This window comes from Myotis davidii, unplaced genomic scaffold, assembly GCF_000327345.1.
Source record: "Myotis davidii unplaced genomic scaffold, ASM32734v1 scaffold453, whole genome shotgun sequence".
NCBI lineage: Eukaryota > Metazoa > Chordata > Mammalia > Chiroptera > Vespertilionidae > Myotis > Myotis davidii.
Genome location: NW_006285234.1, coordinates 3,069,504 through 3,088,027, shown reverse-complemented (window position 1 = coordinate 3,088,027; position 18,524 = coordinate 3,069,504). Strand labels below are relative to the sequence as shown.

Sequence of the window (18,524 nt, the reverse complement as noted above, 5' to 3'; positions counted from 1 at the left end):
CCGCTCCGCGCACTCCGCACCTGGGAATTTCACTTCAGCACTGCGCCTCCTCTGAGTCTGGATATGATATTCTCTTTACTCCTAGTTGTAGAATTTCCACTCAGCCAGCCCTCCTGTGGTTCTGGATGTTGTCTGTTCCCTGGTTCAAGCTTAATTTGAATTGGTTGTTCAAGGCAGCAATCTCCGGCGTTAACCTATGCCGCCATCTTCGGTTCCTCGATGTGTATCGGTTGGATTTTCTTAAGAAGAAAGAGAATAGGACCAGTTTTGCCCAGATACTGGTGGATTTAGAAAATGTGCAAGGGATAGAAGAGAGAAGACAATAGCACTGTTAGCTGGGAAAGCTGAATCTCACTGCCCATGCAGAGAGACTGGTGAAACTCTCTACTCTGTATTTCTCTCTTGCTTGCAATCAGACCAGGGGTCCAGGAGCCAGGTGAGGTTGGGGCTGGACTATGGTAGCTTCCCTAGGCTTGGCTTCCACTTGTGATCCTCAAAGTACTAGCACTTTTTTTCCTTTCAGAAGAACCCCCTTTGTAATTGTGGGTTTCTTTTTCAAAAAAAAAAAAATTTCTCCCTACTTTATAAATAATAGGGCAGAAATTCAGCTCCCACAAACCTTGACCTCCCCACAGCCGCAACCTGCTCTCTAAACTAAAACATTCAATTCTTACTTTAGTCACAATAAATTATATTTCATTCTAAAGTAAAGAATAACCTCTACTTAATGCATCCATCAGATAATCCAAAGAACCCACAGAAACAATGGATTTATTTAGCCTAGGATGCTGAGTTACTAGCAGAGTAATAAGAACACAGTCAAATACCACTACAAACTGCCTGAGGTTGTTTGCTGCACTAATTTTCCACTGTACTGAACAGCCTTTTCCCTATGCCCTGTAAAGTGACATCATTTTAACCTAATTTACTACTGCCTCCTTTATTGATTAGAGGAAAGAAAAACTTGTTGGTGTTTATTTAAGTGTGCCTTGGGGTTTGTTGGGAGAGGACAGATTAGCGGGACTCACAATAGAGTAGTATATGTGACACCATGGAGAAATTGTGCGAGGGGTGGGGGGTTATGGAGAAAAGTAAGGTAATAAAACCAGTGCAAAGTGTTGGCAAATCAGAGGTGGTATGTTGTGGGAATGAGCATGGTGTGAGGTATGAAGGAGGTGTGATTTGAAGTATGAGATATTTGGGAAACGTGTAAGAAGTAACTATTTTTATGATATTGTATAAGGCCAATAACCATTTCCCAGTGCAGTTTTGCCTCAGATTTTCTCTTTAGTGTGTATATGGCATTATAAACAACAGCTATAACTGGTTTCCACTTAACATGATTTGTACCCAACTAAGCACTGATACAAACTATTATGGAAGATCTAAAAATGTTTTCCATTATAACTGCAAACTCTAGGGTGGAAAGCAACTCAAGATGTATTCCTTGCAAAAATCAGAACAAGTGACAAGTTTGTGTGTTCCAGGTGACAGTGAGGGTGATGAAGAGGAGACCACACAAGATGAAGTCTCTTCCCACACATCAGAGGAAGATGGAGGGGTGGTCAAAGTGGAAAAAGAGTTAGAAAATGCAGAACAGCCTGTTGGTGGGAACGAAGTGGTAGAGCATGAGGCAAGTGACAAATGGCTCCTGAGTCTGGGAGATCCCTTACTCTTCTGTTTGGCCTGATGCCTCTCGTCCATATATAACAGTCTTGCCTCTAACAGTCTCCTGGGCCTTCATATGAAGCCCCTCTTCCTTCACAGCGCCAGTTATCCAAACCTCAGACACAATTCTTATCACACTCGCTTTCCTTTTCCACCGACATATCACTCCACCATGTACAGCTCTCTTTCCAGACAGAATATCCACCTTTACAAAACTATTAGCTGACTTCCTGAGGTGTGCTCTTGAATATATTTGCAAATTTAAGTCAAAGTGTTACCTCACTAAATTGTTTCCTGAAGATTCCTGCAAGAAGCATGGCAAGAGGAAAGCTAATCCTTTCTCTACAGTTTACCTTGGGGAAAACAATAGCTAAGCTTTCTCTGGGGCAGGCCTATGCCCTCATGGCAGGAAACCCTGGAGAAAATAAAGATAAGTGCAAGTTTAACTCCCATCTCCCTAGTAGTTTTTCCTTTGGTCCATAGGGAAACCTGAGAATAATACATGATATCAGGTTTATTTTTTATAACAGGATACCCTGTAAAAGAAGTAGGGGCAGGGAAGAGACTGGTCAGCAGTCTTAATGAATTGTCTGCTTATTGAATTGCAGGTCACAGAGAATTTGAATACTGACCCCTTACTTGGACTCTGCCAGTGTCCCCTCTGCCAACTAGACTGTGGGAGTCGGGAGCAGCTGATTGCTCACGTGTACCAGGTAAGGCGCGGGGAGCTGCGTGCGCTGGAACTCGAGGGCCAGCAGCTTGTTTAGCCTTTGTCTCCAGCTCCCAAAGGAACCTCATTCAGACTCACTCCAGTCCTCAGAACATTTTGGAGAATAAGTGGAATATGCTGGGTAAATGTGTCCTGGGGTTCCCAGGCAGACATACTATGAAAATGAAGTTCCATTTTAAAAAATTACTTAATGCATATTTTAAACAGTGAAATAAAAACGCCTATTAATAATGAGGGCTCTGTTTTAAAGAAAAGATGAGTTAACATAAATGTTTCTGAAATACTGGAGAAAGTTAGTTTAAGTAAGGGGATGAGAATAAGACAAACTTTTTTTTTAATCCTCATCTGAGAACATGCTTAGAGAGAAGAAGGGAGAGAAAGAGAGAGAAACATCAATCAGCTGCCTTCCGTACGCTCCCTGACCAGAGATCAAATGCCCAATCCGGGCATGTGCCCTGACCAGGAATTGAACCAGCAACCCTGCAGTGCACAGGACCATGCCCAGCCAACGGAGCCACTCCGGCCGGGCAAGACAGACTTTTGTGTTCTTTTCCCCCTGATCCACTCGCAGAGCACCTGTGCCTTGTGAGCCGTATTGAAAAGGCTTCAGCACACATGGCAGCCTGGGTTATAGTGTAAAGATAGATAGTTTATGAGGAGACACATTTCTTCAAAAGACTGTCTTTAAAAGATTAAAGGAAGGCAGGGCACTTGTACCTTTTGAGTACCAGTCTTCCCAGTTAGCTTCTGGACTGGCCTTCATTGATCCCTTCACTTGGACTTGGACCTGTACAATGTGAGGCAAGCATTCAGAGAGAAATTACCCCAATCATGAATTCTCTCAGGCTTGGAAGACAGCTCTGGAGCCCATTGTTCCTTAGTTCAGCCACACGTCCCAGAATATAATCAAGTCTTAATGAATTGCCTCATTATTGAACTGTATTCAATAAGTAGGCAATTGCAATTCAATAAGTAGTAGAACTCAAACTAATGAAATGTGAGCAGTGGTCTGAATGGCCTGGCCCTTCTGAAAGCCCATTAACACGAAGTTTTAATTTTCCAGGTGCTAAAGAGGGAAAATAGTTGCAAGTCCCTTGTTCTGAGACTAAAGAAAGGGGATGTTTCCCCTAAAGTAGTTTCTAAATGGGTGTAGATTGTCTTGGAGGTGGCGTGAGGTGACCGATTGAGGCTTGTTTTGCAGCACACTGCAGCAGTTGTGAGTGCCAAGAGCTATATGTGTCCTGTCTGTGGCCGGGCCCTTAGCTCCCCAGGGTCATTGGGTCGCCACCTCCTCATCCACTCGGAGGACCAGCGGTCTAACTGTGCTGTGTGTGGAGCCCGTTTCACCAGCCACGCCACGTTTAACAGGTTAGCTGGGCACCTAGCCCTCTTGTGTTGGGAACAGGTTACTGGGTGTGGATTCTGCTTTCCCAAGTCAAAGGAAAGGCTAGAGATCAGTAACGCAAAGGCAACTAATTGTAATCCTAAAACTCTTCGGAAATACAAGTAACAAGACCAGTAAATATGCCCCTTCCATTAGCTATCGCCAAAGGGAAATGAATCCCTATTTCTTTTCCCTGTCAGTATAGTATTTTCATCTAGAAAGAGGTATGGGGAAGTCTAAGAATATTCATGGTAAAGTATGGAGAACAGTTATAGGGTGCTGAAAGGACCCTGATGTGGGGACATGTCTCTATTGTATCCAAGGGCGCCTGGAACAGTGGGAATTGTGTCCTAGTCCCATATGCTAGCAAGCAGTGCAGAACTGGCCAGGCAGGCGCTTGAGCCAGTGGACTGTACCTGCCCTAAAGGCAGCCTCTACCTCAAGGACTGCCTCCCACCGCAGTACTGCTCTGCACAGTGTCTACCAAACACCACCATTCTGGCTTGAACAGAAAGGGCTCGTTTTAAGGGTTTGTCTGATTTTTAGTGGCTTGCTGTGGCCTTTGGTTCAGTCTCTAACTCCAGGTGGGCTTTAAAACTTGGTGCACACGCCTAGCCCAAAGGAGAGCAGGGGTGGAGAGGAAGTCAAACTGACCCCTAGTGGTGAAATTGGAGCAACTGGCGTAGGTAGGACAAGAGTAAGTCAGAATTGAATACCAGAGCCTTGTTAGAAGGTGACACTAATCATCCAAAATTTTTGCTTCCCAGTGAGAAACTTCCTGAAGTACTTAATATGGATTCCCTACCCCCAGCCCACAGTGAGGGCCCCTCCAGCGCCGAGGGGAAGGACATTGCCTTTAGTCCTCCAGTTTACCCCGCTGGAATTCTGCTTGTGTGCAACAACTGTGCTGCCTACCGTAAGCTACTGGAAGCCCAGACCCCCAGCGTACGCAAGTGGGCCCTCCGTCGACAGAACGAGCCTTTGGAAGTAAGGTTGCAGCGGCTGGAACGAGAGCGCACAGCCAAGAAGAGCCGGCGGGACAATGAGACCCCCGAGGAGCGGGAGGTAAGGCGCATGAGGGACCGCGAGGCCAAGCGCCTGCAGCGCATGCAGGAGACAGATGAGCAGCGGGCTCGCCGGCTGCAGCGGGATCGGGAGGCCATGAGGCTCAAGCGGGCCAATGAGACCCCGGAGAAGCGGCAGGCCCGGCTCATCCGGGAGCGGGAGGCCAAGCGGCTCAAGAGGAGGCTGGAGAAGATGGACATGATGTTGCGAGCTCAGTTTGGCCAGGACCCTTCTGCCATGGCAGCTTTAGCAGCCGAAATGAACTTCTTCCAGCTACCTGTGAGTGGGGTAGAGTTGGACAGCCAGCTCCTGGGCAAGATGGCCTTTGAGGAGCAGAACAGCAGCTCTCTGCACTGAACCACAAACACTTTCCTGCCTGCCCTCCTGCTCACCCGCCCACCCAAGCCCACAGGGACCAGTGCTGCAGCCACCACAGGGCCCTGTCCTTACTGCCAGAGGCGGGCCCTGGTTTGTTGCAGATGGACCTTCTGGACAAGGGAGCAGGCACTCCACAGAACTGGACTCCCCGGCCCACCGCTGCAGGGCATGCTGTAGGACTGTGGGGCCCCCAGGTGGCCCATAGAGTTGTAAGGGCAAATAAATTAATTTTATCTTTATTGGCCATTTCCTGCTCTTCTCTCAGTTTCATTCTAGCAAATGAAGTGATCTGGGAGAGACCTGGGTGGAAGTTTTCAGGCAGACTTCTGGCAGTGGTTCTTTTCTGAGGGAGGGTGCGCCTCAACGTAGGCTCTCCAAGCAAAGATCCCTGGGTATTTGGGCCGTTACAAGTTGATGAGACATAACTGTGATGTTGAAGAACGGATGCTGACTTTGTGAGGGTCCAGTCCCACAACCCTAAAGAAGGTAATTAACAGTCTGAAGGACTATTAAAACCTAACTTAACTTTTCCAAACTTGGTAGTAGATGCCTTTCTTCATAACTGGCATTTTCATTTTTTAAAAAGTGGTTTCATACTTCTTTATTCAGGGGGTTCCATTTTCACTCCTCAGTAGATTTTGTATATTTCTCATATGCTTCTTCACAGTTCATGTAGTTCTGAAGTGTTACTGAGTGTCATCTTGATCAGCCAATCATCTTCATAACAAGATCTGTTGACAGATCCTGGATTTTCTGCAAAACCTTCATCAATTTCAGTTATTTCTCCTTATAGGGGAGAATAGAGTTCACTAGCAGTTTTCACACTTTCCAAAGCAACTTTTTCAATTTTGTCCCAATTTCAGGCAGACTATAGTAAACATCTCCAAAACTTTCTGTGCAAAATTGCTAATCCCACTGTCCCAATATAATTTTCTATTGTTATCCATTCATGCTTCTCTGTGATTTTACACACATAGAGCAAATTGGGTTCGGTATGCAACAATGGCCTTAGGCCCCAGGCCCACGGTGGGCAGGGCATGGAGTGTGTGTGTGTGTGTGCGCGCGTGTGTGTATGTGTTTGTGTGTGTAGGAGGTGGCTGTCGTGGCAAAACTCTGTGGCACCCACTAGTAGGGGGCATAACTGGCATTTTCTAAAGAGAATATGGCATTTAGACTAGGTGCTGGCTACTTTCCCTAGCAGAATTCAGTTTGTCAACTTTTTTCCTCAATATCTTTTTATTTATTTTTAGGGAGAGAGAGAGAAATATTGATCAGCTGTCTCCTGCATGCCCACTGCTGGGGAATCAAGCCCGCAATTCAGGCATGTGCCCTAACTGGGAATGGAACTGGTGACCTCTCGGTGCACGGATGACACCCAATCGAGCCAGTTTGTCAAACTTTTAAAACCCCATCCCAGAGAGCAGACAGCTGCACTTAGGAATATGTTAATATAAATAGCTGCAATATTAAGGTCCATAGTACCAAGAAACTCATGTTTGAGAGAAGAGGTAATTCATCATTTTAATCATTTCCCAGAGCTATTGTAGGATAATGCAGAATTAAGGTGATATGAGAACTCAAGTCGATAGTGGGTCAGGGCTAGAGCAAAATGACCACTCTGGCAGTTGGTATGGTTGACAAACCATGGAAGAGACAAGAGCTGAGGTCATTTCTAAAAAGCTTCTGTGATGGTACGGAACAAGCACAGAACTTTCCTTAGCCTGCAACAAAGGTTGTGTACAGTTTAGATAATTATAGATCTTGAGGTCCAGAAGGAAGTGCCCTAGTTAACTTGTAGCCAGAAAAATAACTATGCCAGGAATGTGGACCTCTTCCAATATCATCACAAGGAAACTTGGACGCTTCTCTGACCTCCATAGGTTCAAGGCTATTTAATCGTGTTAACTGACCCAACACCCCCAACCACTGAACTAGGGTTAAGTCTTTCCAGGCAGGTTGAAATATTTCTGTTCTGAAAAGTACAAGAATTTCAATAAGCTTATTATGACGTACTGGACATTTAGAAGAAAGTAATTGAACCAAATGCCTTTTTCTCAGAGCTCCTTATTGAAGGCCTACCTGGGATCCTTCAAAATGGTTGTGTATTCACTATGTCAAAGATTATTCTGAGCATTTTACATGGATTATCTCATTTAATTTTCAGAACTATAATAGACTCAAGAGTTAGATGCCTGGATTTAAAATTCTGCACTGCTATTTAATAGCTATGTAACTTCAGGTAAGTTATTTGACCTCTTTCTTGGTTTCCCCACCCATAAATTGGAAATAATACTAGCAATAAATGATTATTAATATATAATGCACTTAGGATAGTTTGTGGCACATAGTAAGTACTCAATAAGTGTATCTGAGTCACTATCTTGTATCCCAGTGTTTCACCTCTACCATTGGCAAGCTTTCTAAAAAGCAGTAACTATCATTGCAACTGGCTTATTCCAGCAATTTCTGGCAGTATTCCTGAGAGACTTTTACAGGTCCTTTTGACCGACTGTGATAGTATCTAAGTCTATAAGTAGACTTCTGGGTCTCTGACATACACAGCATCAAAATGCTTCAGCACCAGCTCACATAATCTGCCCGGAGTCCACCACATGAAAATGGGCACCATTTGCCCTCTATTAAAAGCTCTCCCACGAAGGGTTTCTATCCCCCCACCCAATGGCCATCATCTAATGCTAGGATAGGAAAAAGGCGCAAACACCAAAAGGAAAAGCTAGTAGTTTATATAGATAGATATATAGATATATAGATATTGATATATATTGTGTTTACATAGTCCACAAGTTAAATGCAGGTATCCATAAGAAGAGCATTAACAATAAAAATACAATCTGTGTGTAGCCAAGTACAGAGACTTAAAATGGTAAAACAGCAAAAAGGATCTCACAAAAGTACAAATATACAGTACAAATTGATTTATTTAAAACAGTTACAAAAAAGCACAACAAAATAGAGATTATCCTTAGAATTATTAATGCTTTGTTAAAGATCAGGTAGGATTAGAGGGTAAGAAATGGTATGGGTGGGGGGAGCACCTGACTAGTTCTAAGGCTTTAGATACAATGCGGTTGATTACATATTAATTCAGCCATTACATACTGGGGATGGTAGTTGGGGGTCAGTAATTTATCTACAGGGAATTCCTACACCAATTAGATCCACCCAGACCTCCCCAGTGCCGACCTCTATTCCTTGGGACCCTAAAGCCAATTGAATGACATTCCCATGCTTTCTCCACCCCATTCCATATTCATATATTCTTCCCTCCCCTAAGGTGCTGTGCAAGCTGAGAGCAGTTTGCTCTCTGCAGCTGGAACATACAATTTGGCTACAGGGATCCTGTATTTGACTAGGAAGGTTGTAGGGGACAGCCTTATTTTTAATACTTCAAGTTTGCCACGAGAACAGTCGGTTTTCCCCCCAACACAAGATTCTCTCAAATGTGAGTATCAAACAAATGAGGGATGAACTCTGCCTTCAGCAATACCAGCAATGCACTAACCACTCAGCTCACAACTACATGCAAACTCCCTGTCCAGGGAGTGGGTGTAAAACCACTGTGTCATCAGCTCACACTCGTGCTCTCTCTCTGATGAACCTCAGTCCCCATGACAGAAATAAATGCTTGCAAGTTTGACAATAGGTAAAGGCACATGGGCTGCTGCCACACACACTGCAGACAGGAACCCAATTTGAGGCCACCTTCACTGCTGAGCATTTGCAGTTAGAATGGCTTTGGGACCACACAGACTTTTGAGTTTGCAATCTACAGAGGGAGAATCTAGGCTTAACAGAACTATTAAAGAAACTTTAGTGTGAAAAGTGCATTTATTTTTTAGGGCAAACCACACCACCTCTCTTCCTTCCGCCCCAGGCACTGTGCATAGTCTGCAGGTAAGGAGAGAGTGCAGTCAACGCTAGCATCTTGAGGGCCAGTGTTCTCTTAGGCCCAGACCAGGCTTCTGGTCCAAAGAATGATCCTAGAGTTGAAGGAGCCACTGACAGCTGCAGAGACCCAGGTGCTTATTTTATTATTGCATAATGTGGAAGGCCTTCCTTACTCCAGGGAAGCTTGGAGGGCGAAGGCTTCCCAGCAAAGGGCTAATAGGTTCCTGGTTAACATCCAACTTAGCACAGTTCAGCTCTTCAACTGTAGTGTACACTTTTTCCCATCTGGAAAGTATTGTAGCTTCAATGTGGTTTAGTAAACTTAGCCGTAGGAGGCCAAGAAGCCTCCCTAAAACTTGGCCTCTGCCCTATTTACTTTGCTTTTAAGACTGTGACCTAATCCCCCATGGCCAATTAATCAGGTTATCTTTACTCCAATGGACCCAGGCCCTTTCCCAGTGAATCCATGTCCACCCTCACCTCCAGTGTGATCACTCAACTCTTCAATATGCCTGCCTGTTGCAAGTTTCAATCATACCACCAACCTGTGCATCTCCTATGAGTAAAAATAAAACTAAACCTCACTGAGCAGGGCTAGTTCAAACTTCAAACCCTTTCCCAACCCCAAACCAGATGAACTGGAGCCAGGTGAACCTCCCTGGGATGCTGGCACAGGTCCTAACCTGGTTCCCCATCAATCATTTTTAAAAATAGGATAGAAGATACCACAAAGGAGAGAAATTAATACACAGAAAACACCCACTTGTAGGACCTGCTTGTTTCTCCCTCAAGACACTCAGATATTTGGAGCCAAGGGGCTCCTGATAAGCACTAAAGCCACATCCCTTTGGATTCACCAGCCCGCCAGCACCAAGTCATACTATTCCTAGTCACCGAGACTTTGCTATAAAGTAACACTTGCACAGGTGAGAATTAAAAGGATGCCTGGATTTCATGTATATGGCCAGAGACATGGAAGGACAGAGCTATAAAGGGCAGCAGGCAGGACAATGAGCAGACAGCAGCAGTGGCAAAGCAGCACAGACCAAAGCCCTTGGCATAATGATTAACTGGGGCCAAGAATGTAGAAGGGTCAGTCCAGATCTACTGGGGCCCCTCCCCATACGAGATACGAGTGCTCAGCTCTGAACTCTCAGGCTCTGCTTCTCCACATGGCCCCCTCCCCACCCCACGTACACTAATCTTGATAGGAATGGTGATGGCAATACCCATCCTTGACCTGGTTCCCCTCCTTTCAAAGTGGTATAGTCATTTCCACTTTGTGTCAAAGTTAGCAGTCCTCCTTTCTATCCCTAAGCTCTGGGAATGTCCTACCCCTGACAAGGGACTGGCTCTGGCCTTCTTCAATTGTCTATTCCCCCAAAAGCTGACAGCTTCCCACTAAAATGCTCACTCTCTCAAAACCACTTAGATCTTTTGCAAACTTATGAAATTCCTATAAGGAGGAACGGACATGCTATAAGTTACTCTTACTCCTCGTGCCTGGAAGACTGAACCAGAGAGAAAAGGCGAAGGGAATGCCACAGCTCTGACCAAGAATTACAGCACAGAGCTGCTTCTGCTGGGAGACCGTATTTTACAAAAGACACCTCTGCAGCTCGGCAAAATCAAGTATTAATATATTAATTACATGCTCACGGCACAGTATCAGGGGAGTTGCTGGCATTGCTTTCCCAGCAAGAGACAGAAGAGGAACAGCAGCAGAAAGGGCAGCGCCCAACTTGTCAAGGTGCACAAGGTTTTCTCTTTCCAGGATGAAGTGGAAGTTACCGGGCTGGGTAGAGGAGCGTTATTTGATTTAAACTACTTGGCAGGTATCTGGTTAGATATAGATTTGCTCCCATGAGAAGGAAGCTCAGTTGGTGTCCCTGATGGACATTTCTTGAGTGTCTACCATGTGCACGTCACTATATTCAGTTGATGAGCCTTCCTATAGGAAGGATGTTTCTGAGAAACCCGTGCAAACAATAATCCCTAGGGATGAGTTGCTCCTGGAACAGCCAGAGAGAAGACCTTCTCCAAGGCCATCCTCTGAAAAGATTCCTCAAGACTCAGCCCCAGAGGCCCCCACGGTAGAAAATAAACCAAAGAAAGCAGCATTCAGAGAGAATGGGGGAACAGAGAAGGGAACGGGCATGAACCCAAATGAGTACAAGGTTGAGTGTTCACCAGACAAGGTTGGTGTTTGGTTCTGAGTGAACCAGAGACTTAAGTACTTGCGGTCAGGTCAGCAGCTTCCTTTGGATGAGCCTCCAAAAGGCGACTGACCAGGTAACTGCTCTCAAGGAATAAGAGTGGAGTGTAGGGCTTGTAAAAAACAAGCCAGTTTCAGCCACTTTGTTCCCCCAGGAGAACAACCTTTAGCACCTGAACACTAAGAATGACTCCATTCTCAGAACTCCCCCTCCCCCAGGAGGTAGGTAAGATTATTTATCCCCATTTGGCAGCTGGGGAGGAAGTGAAAGAGTGAGAGGTCATAAGACTTGCCTAAAGCCTTTGACAGAGCAGAGATCAGACCTCAGAGGTTTGAGACTCCTGATGACAGGCCAGGCCTTGACCCATCCAAAGACATTTCTAAAGGAAATGCCAGGATCGTACCCTGGGAGAAGCCTCACCAGAGAGCTAGGTGGACAATACCCTGAGTTGCTTCAAGAGTCTAAAGACCCCTGAAATACAAACAAAAAACCCACCCACTCACCTGAAAGCTGGTGGGGGAGCCTAGTTCTCAATACCCAGTAGAATCCCACAGCCTGAGCTGCTGCTAAAAGTTGTAAAAAAAAATGCGGGCTTAAGACACAGAGGGGCAGATGCAACTAAGATTGAAAATACTCTTTGCAGAGGAATACCCCACCACAAAATGAAATCTAGGTGACTTCAGGTATTGAACGTCATCGAGACTATCCCAGAACCTTAGAGCTGGCTGTAAAAGGGGACAAGGAGGAGAGGAAGTGGAATTAAAATGGGAGGAGCTGTGGAAAAACTGCCCTGCCAGGTGTATTTGCCCTGACCCAGGGCACAGTTCTCTTCTCATTTCTCCACCAAGCTGTTCTGCTGCAGAGGGGACATGATTCTTTCTGAGTTTTTAAAAACAGAGAATATAATTGAAGGGGAAACCAAAGAGACCCCTACACACCAAAAACTAGAGGTCTTGGTCAAAGTAAACAAAACCAGTTTTGCAGAAGGGGAAAGGCAGTGCAGCTACAAATTAGGCCCAGGTCAAGAAACCATGCAGAGGGGTTAGGGCAGCAGAAGGGTGGGAGCCACGCAGGCACTTAGGCACAACACAGACAGAGGAGGGGTGCAGGGCCTGGGGAAAAGGGTCCATTGGTTCTTTCAGAAGTTACCATTACCAACTAGATTCAGAACAATTTTGTAGCAGGTCTGGCATGCTGGGTAGGAGGAGCTTTGTTAGGTTGGCTACCTTTCCAAAAAACCTGCCTAGAGCCCGGTCAGTCTGGCCATAAGGTCTTTCTCCCAAAGTCCCCTGACTGGGTCCCCGCCAAAGCATTACTTCACTCTGAACCTTGGAGGGGCTTCTCTCTCTCCTGGTGCTAGAAGCTTGTGGAAGGAATGGTGAAGAGAAATGGAAAAGGGCTGAAGCAGGATCAACCAGAGTCCCGCAGATGAGTACTCCTCCCCCACAAACCAGCCATAGACATCTGTGTAACAAAATTACCCTTTAAAGTGCACAGCTCTCAAAAGAAGAGTTCTGGTGGGAACCCCCTTATTCCAACCATGGGGCCTCCTGCCCTCCCACCACAAAAAAGGAAAAAAAAACTTCAGACAGTTGAACTGCTACTATAAGCTGTGGATCATCATTTTTGGCTCTTTCTTTGCTCCCTCCCTCTGCCACCTGCTCCCCAAACCTGACTTTCCCCTTTCAGGAGCTAGGAATGGGGAGGAAAGAACAGGGAGGCCCTGACATTTGGAATGTTTCTTATTCTGCATGCACCCCCTTACTTCCTTGGCCCAGGCCTGCTGCTCCCCATCACAGCATCCTCTGGGGCTGTCCTAAAGGATGCCACAGGGTAATGAGCAACAGACCCTGCCTTGGGAGGCTGCCTTCGTGCCTCCTCTCCCCTCACCTCCCGCCCCCAATCTCACTGCCAAGAGAGCCATTCCCTGCTCGACATGTGCAAATCCTCTGCCTGCTCACGGTGAGGCCCAGCTCTGGGGTAGAGCCCCAGTCTGGTCAGGGAGAGAGGTTCATTTTCCTGCATTGGAACGCCCTTCGATGGACAGCTTTACCTCCTGTGGAATGAAAGAGGGACGGAGCGCCGCAGCCCGTGCCTCCTCCCCTGGCATGCTGTATCTTTGGAAGCTCGGAGCTGGCCAGCAGGCCTGAGCACCAGGCTCTGGCTGCGGGGGCTCTACCATTCGGGAGCCCTCGCCCGATGGCTGGCTCTTCCCCTCACTGTCACATTGCTCTCTGGGTCCCAAGACTGTCCTCTCAGGCCTTTCTCGGGGGGTACCCAGCTGGCCTGGGGGAGCACAGCTGGCCTGAGAAACTGAATTACTGTTCAAGCTCTGTAAACTGATAGAGATGCAGACATCTCCCACCTGTAGCCGATGGCAGGGCAGAGAGAAGAGCTGTGCAGTCCGCCCAGGGCTGCAAGAGGACCAACCCTGACCATAGACAAAAAAAGGGTGCTCGGGGGGCACTTCGATGCTCACTTTGCTCTGCTGCTCACCAACCACGAAATGCAGCATGACAAATCCAGGCCACTGGCTCTCCTGAATGTCCACGACTGTGCTAGAGTCGATCTTCAGCCCCCCGCTCACTTCGGCACTGCGCACAAAATCCTGGGTCTGGAGGTCCTCCACCCGCTTCAGCTCCCCTGTAGCCAGCTGGATGATGGCGCCTTTCATGAAATGGGAGGGCAAATGGGAAGAGGTAATGGGGGGTGGCGTTGGCTCCTTGTCTGTGAAGATGGCTCTGGCCTGCGGGTCCAAACTTGATGCCATCAGGATCTCCGAGCCCATGGGCAGCAGGCCTGCATCAGTTCCAGTGGGCACCAGGTTGCCATTGGCTACAACCATTGCTTTGGGTAAAGGTCTATGTTTCACCGGTTCCTGATGGGACTGAGGGCAGAAGCCCCGGGCCTGGTTTTTCTCGGCCATCTCTGCTGGGTTCCTGGCTGCCCCTCGCCCCTCACCCTGATGGTCAGGGGTATGATGGGACAGGTTGAGGGGGCTAGGCTCATCCTTCCTCTGAGCTGCCACCACACGATAGTCCTGAGAAGCTAGAGCGCCAACCACCCGCTGGACCTCGAGGTCGGTGTCCGGGGTCCCTCGGTGTGCTGGCACTGCCACTTCTACCCGTGCAGTCTGAGAACCTGAAAACAACTGTCCGTCCACCACACATTCTGCCACTGGCACCGGTCCCTGGCCGTCGCCCTTGTTGCTGGGGGAGTCGAGGGCTTCGCTTTCCCGTCTTACTAAATTTCTCTCTCGCTGTCTCTGTCCGTTGGCAGGGGCTGCTTCCAGAGCAGGCTGGCCCTCCTGAGGGGTAAGAGCTGGGCTGGCACCAGTTGGAAGGGCTTCATGCAAGGTGTACCCAGCAGGTAGCCTGGACATCTGATAATAAATGGGCATCCGGCCTGGAGCGAGGTCCAGTGGCTGAGTACTGGAGTGATGTGGCAACTGCCCAGGTGGGGAGGTGGCAGAGGGGGTTTTGTTGAATGAGTGAGCCGGGGATGAAGCCTGGGGGGGAGGAGTGGTTCCTTCTGCCAGGAGCGAGGCATATGGCACGAAGTGTGGAAGGTGGGAAGTGGCAAGGTTGGCAGAAGGGGAAAGGAGGGGACTCGGTAGGAAGTTAGGTGGCACAGCATAGGGAAGGCTATAAGGAGACCCAATAAACTGCAGAGAGGTGGATGGGAGCTGAGCATAGTGGATTGGGGGATAGGGGATTCCTGGGTGTTGAATCAGTGAAGACGCTACATTAAATGTGGGGGGCAAAGGGCTCATGTTCACCACAGATGGGAGGCCAGTTGGGGAGAAGGTGGCAGGTGGCACAGCCACCTTATACAGCATGCCATACTGGTCCACCGTCAGGCCAGTGATGGCCTCAGCTCCATCACCCCCCAGGCTGACTCTGGCTCCTGCCTGGCTCTGCCCTGCCACCACAATCCCTCGGGACCACTCAGAGGCATCACTGGAGGGTGTGTGGTTAGTTGAGCAGCTCGTAGTTCTCCCCATATCCTCGCTGGTCACGGGGAGGTCTCGTTTCTTTGGTGGAAGGCATTCGTGACTCCTTTCATGAACAGGTTTCATATTGCTTTGTGATGTTCCTGGAGCCTGGAAGGGGTCGGCTTGCTCCTTGGGGCATCAGAAGGGGCTTCTCTGTGGCTCCCCTGAACCCTCTCTGCTGCTGGCTGGGGCGCCCACATCTGCTAGGGAACAAATCAGAGGCAAAGAAAAGTAACCTAGGGGTGAACCAAATCAAAGGAAACAGCAGAAACTGTGCCCACACAGGAAGATGTAACAAAGAGGACTACTGGAAAAAAGGAGGTATGAGAGAGGGGCAGACAAGGATGCTACCCTCCTTACTCATTCAGCCTAGGACATGAAAGAAACAGTCATAAAACCACAGAGCTACAAGGACAAGCATTCAACAAACCCAGAGACCAACAGCTGCATGATGAGTTGTGCCTCTGATGGGGACCTTGACTATTCTCAGCATTCTTCCCTAAGAGGGAATTGAACACATGGTCTCTGCTGCTGGCTCTTTCCTCCTAAGTTTCTCCTTTTGCCACCAAAGACTACTGTGCTATCTTCTTTCCTGAACATATGACCTCATCCTCACTTCCTTCTGCCAGCCTCATTTGGATTATGATCTCACCTATCCCCAGTCCACCACATCAGGCCTGATTAAACTCTCATTCTCTTTTGCCTCATATCACCACCATCTCAAGAACCCAGGTGTAAATAAGTACTCAGGTCTGCTTATGTCTTTCTTTTTTTAAACCTTGCTCCCTAAACCTGTTATGAACATGAGTATCTTCTTTGTTCCAGGAAATAACCACATTCAAACTTGGACTCTGTGGGGAGAGTGATTGTAATAGTGTTCTACCATTTATTTGTTTTTCCTCCTCCCCAAAGAGCAACAAAACTCGTCTGACCTCACATAGACTTTGCGTTCCCTAGTCTGGCAAGACTTCTTTTCTTCTCATTGACCACCTGCAATTTGCCTTCTTCATTCATTCCCTTTCCTTTTTCTTTTTGTGTTTTCTTTGGTCAATGGCTCCTTTTCCACTGAAGGTCTGCTCTAGGCACCGCTTCCTAAAATTCTGATTCCATTTCTCCAAATATGCCTGTTTGTTACTATCTTAGGTCTCTATGATTGGTAAGAAAGTTCTTTCTCCCCTTTCTCTTGTTGTCACCTTTCATACATGCTTTTGTCCATTGTCATAAGTATCTTTTTGGTCTGAACACTTCAATGCATATGAACTTTGTCACCTATTTCTTCCAATCAGGCTCCAGTGCTTTAGATCTGAAAAGAGATTTCTATATTACAGTCTGTTCTGTTTTCCACTGTTGAATCCCAGATTTTTTTTTTTTTTTTTTTTTTTGCAAAAAGGTATCCAAAGCTCCTGTAATACCTGAGCTTCCAATGGTGCTTCTGAGCAGCTGTAGTAAGAAGCAGTGTTCGCCCCGCTGGTGTGGGAGCCTAGAAAACAGACATAGGGATAAAGTAAGCAGGAGCCTCACCTCTGACCCCTCCCAGGAGCATCAAGAAAAGTAATTCAAAAGCCACAAAGACATTGAACTCCATGAATCTTCTCTAGAGGCAACAGCACATGTATCTGTAGGAAGACATCCCTGGAAAAAACTTCCCATGTCAAATCTCATTGTTTGCCTAAACATTAAATCCTTCATTCTCTACCTGTACCCCTTCCCCAAAGGTTAAATTTATTTCCAATCCCAATCTCAGGTAAATGCACAAATACAAGTGGAAGACTCAACACTGTTCCCAAGTGAACAACGGGAAGTGGGAAAAATCAACTTCACAGATTTCACTTTTATTCCGAGCTGATGAAAACACGGTTGTGGAGGTTATTTAAATGAGAAAAGCGGCACTAGAGAGAAAAGAACAATTATTTATGTTTCTGGGGCAGAAAAAGAGGTCAAGGGGGAGTTACTCAAGGGGAAGCCTGATTAACAGATTTTCAGGATTAAAAAAAAAAGGTCTCCTGTGTGTATGTAAAATTTCCTGAGTGACAACTCTGTACAAGTGCTGAATCAGGTAGGACAAAAATGAAAAACATTGCCTTGCTCCTCATGCCGCTAACCGTGGGAACACAAACTCCTGCCAAACTGTCAAAATCTGAATCCACACATGCCAGAAACATCAAGTGCTGAAGCACAGAACCTTCACCCCTGAAAACACACAAAGCAGTACTGACCAGGGCTCAGAAACTACCCATTATCCTGCGCAAGTCCTACGGAACCAAACTGAAGGCAACATTTCTCTCTTAAGATTGGCTCAGTGGGGGGATATATATATTAGTACAAGAAGGTGATGAGAGGAGACACCAAGGTGGAAAGACAAATTCTTAGTCCCACAAACACGAATCACACCAGGGCCACAAGTCGCGCAACCCTCCTTTGCTGGGCAGTTCCAGTAAAGGAAAAGCCGTCAGCTTTCTCCCTCGTGCCCGGCAAAAAACTGGGGTCACACCTTCAACCCTAGGCATGAGCCTGGCTCCCTGCAACTAAAACACTCAAGAAAATCACCTGCCTCCAGGTCACTGCGGGGTGAGCCAAACACAAGCTCCTGAAAGGGCTGCAAGAGGCAAAGGGTACCATTATAAACTTTTGAACAATAATAGATACAGAGGCAGAGCAGCCTCAAATACTGTAAGCAATAAAAAAATAAAATAAAAAAAGAGGCACAGGGTCTGCGGGAATGACAACAAAGGGCCCAGCCTGGGTGCCGGGTGCCCGCCACTCCAAACCCATTTCGGAATCGGAAACCTCGGCCTCTGGAGGGGCCCCCGGAGGGTTTCCCAAGGGGAAGCCGCAGCCTGCCACCCCGCTAACGGGGAAGGGGGGCTGCTCCAGAGAGGGTGCCAACGCTGCCAGCAGAGCCCAGGAACCAAGAGGCTGAACCCCGCCAGGGACCAGCCTTCGCGGGGGACGAGAGGTGCGCCCGCCTGGAGGAGAGGGGCTTGGAAGATCCTAGGGGGCTCGGCTTCCTGGGACCCCCCAACCCTGGCTCCAAAAAGGGTGGGGGCCGGGATGGGGAACTCGGCGTTTAGGGGGGGAGGGTCGTCCCTTCAAGCAGAGGGGCAGGGGCGAGGCCCGCAGGTGATGCTTCCTTGTTTGGGGGCCCCTTCCTGTCCCGAGGACCCGGGACACCCGGCCAGA

General features: G+C 47.5%; 2 protein-coding genes across 13 annotated transcripts in view; one reads left to right on the top strand and one right to left on the bottom strand.

Moving 5' to 3' along the window:
* The window catches only part of ZNF821 (zinc finger protein 821), a 38,562-nt gene extending 33,227 nt beyond the window's left edge, over positions 1-5,335 (top strand). For 3 of the 7 annotated variants that reach the window (XM_006755799.2, XM_006755800.2, XM_015558810.1), the window contains 4 exons: positions 1,488-1,633; positions 2,277-2,381; positions 3,600-3,766; positions 4,550-5,335. In XM_006755799.2, the coding sequence (XP_006755862.1) occupies positions 1,488-1,633; positions 2,277-2,381; positions 3,600-3,766; positions 4,550-5,204 (1,073 nt within the window). In that variant the 3' untranslated portion in view covers positions 5,205-5,335. Of the gene's footprint in view, positions 1-1,420; positions 1,634-2,276; positions 2,382-3,599; positions 3,767-4,549 lie in introns of all 7 variants that reach the window. The other 4 variants (XM_015558811.1, XM_015558812.1, XM_015558813.1 and 1 more) reach the window with 3 other exon arrangements.
* Positions 5,336-7,953: 2,618 nt separating this feature from the next.
* Positions 7,954-16,955, bottom strand: ATXN1L (ataxin 1 like). 6 transcript variants are annotated; one of them, XM_006755792.2, is made up of 3 exons: positions 16,757-16,955; positions 16,277-16,647; positions 7,954-15,547 (listed from the first exon to the last, which is right to left on the bottom strand). In XM_006755792.2, exon 3 carries the CDS (start codon positions 15,426-15,428, stop codon positions 13,362-13,364), a length of 2,067 nt encoding a protein of 688 aa, XP_006755855.1. In that variant the 5' UTR covers positions 15,429-15,547; positions 16,277-16,647; positions 16,757-16,955; the 3' UTR covers positions 7,954-13,361. The 6 variants fall into 6 exon arrangements, with proteins under 6 accessions (XP_006755855.1, XP_006755857.1, XP_006755858.1 ...); XM_006755794.2 differs by having other exon boundaries at positions 7,954-15,544; XM_006755795.2 differs by having other exon boundaries at positions 16,538-16,647.
* Positions 16,956-18,524: the final 1,569 nt, after the last annotated feature.

Coding starts and splice junctions, on each gene's coding strand:
- ATXN1L (XM_006755792.2), bottom strand. CDS start 15,428: ATGAAACCTGTTCATGAAAGGAGTCACGAATGCCTTCCACCAAAGAAA.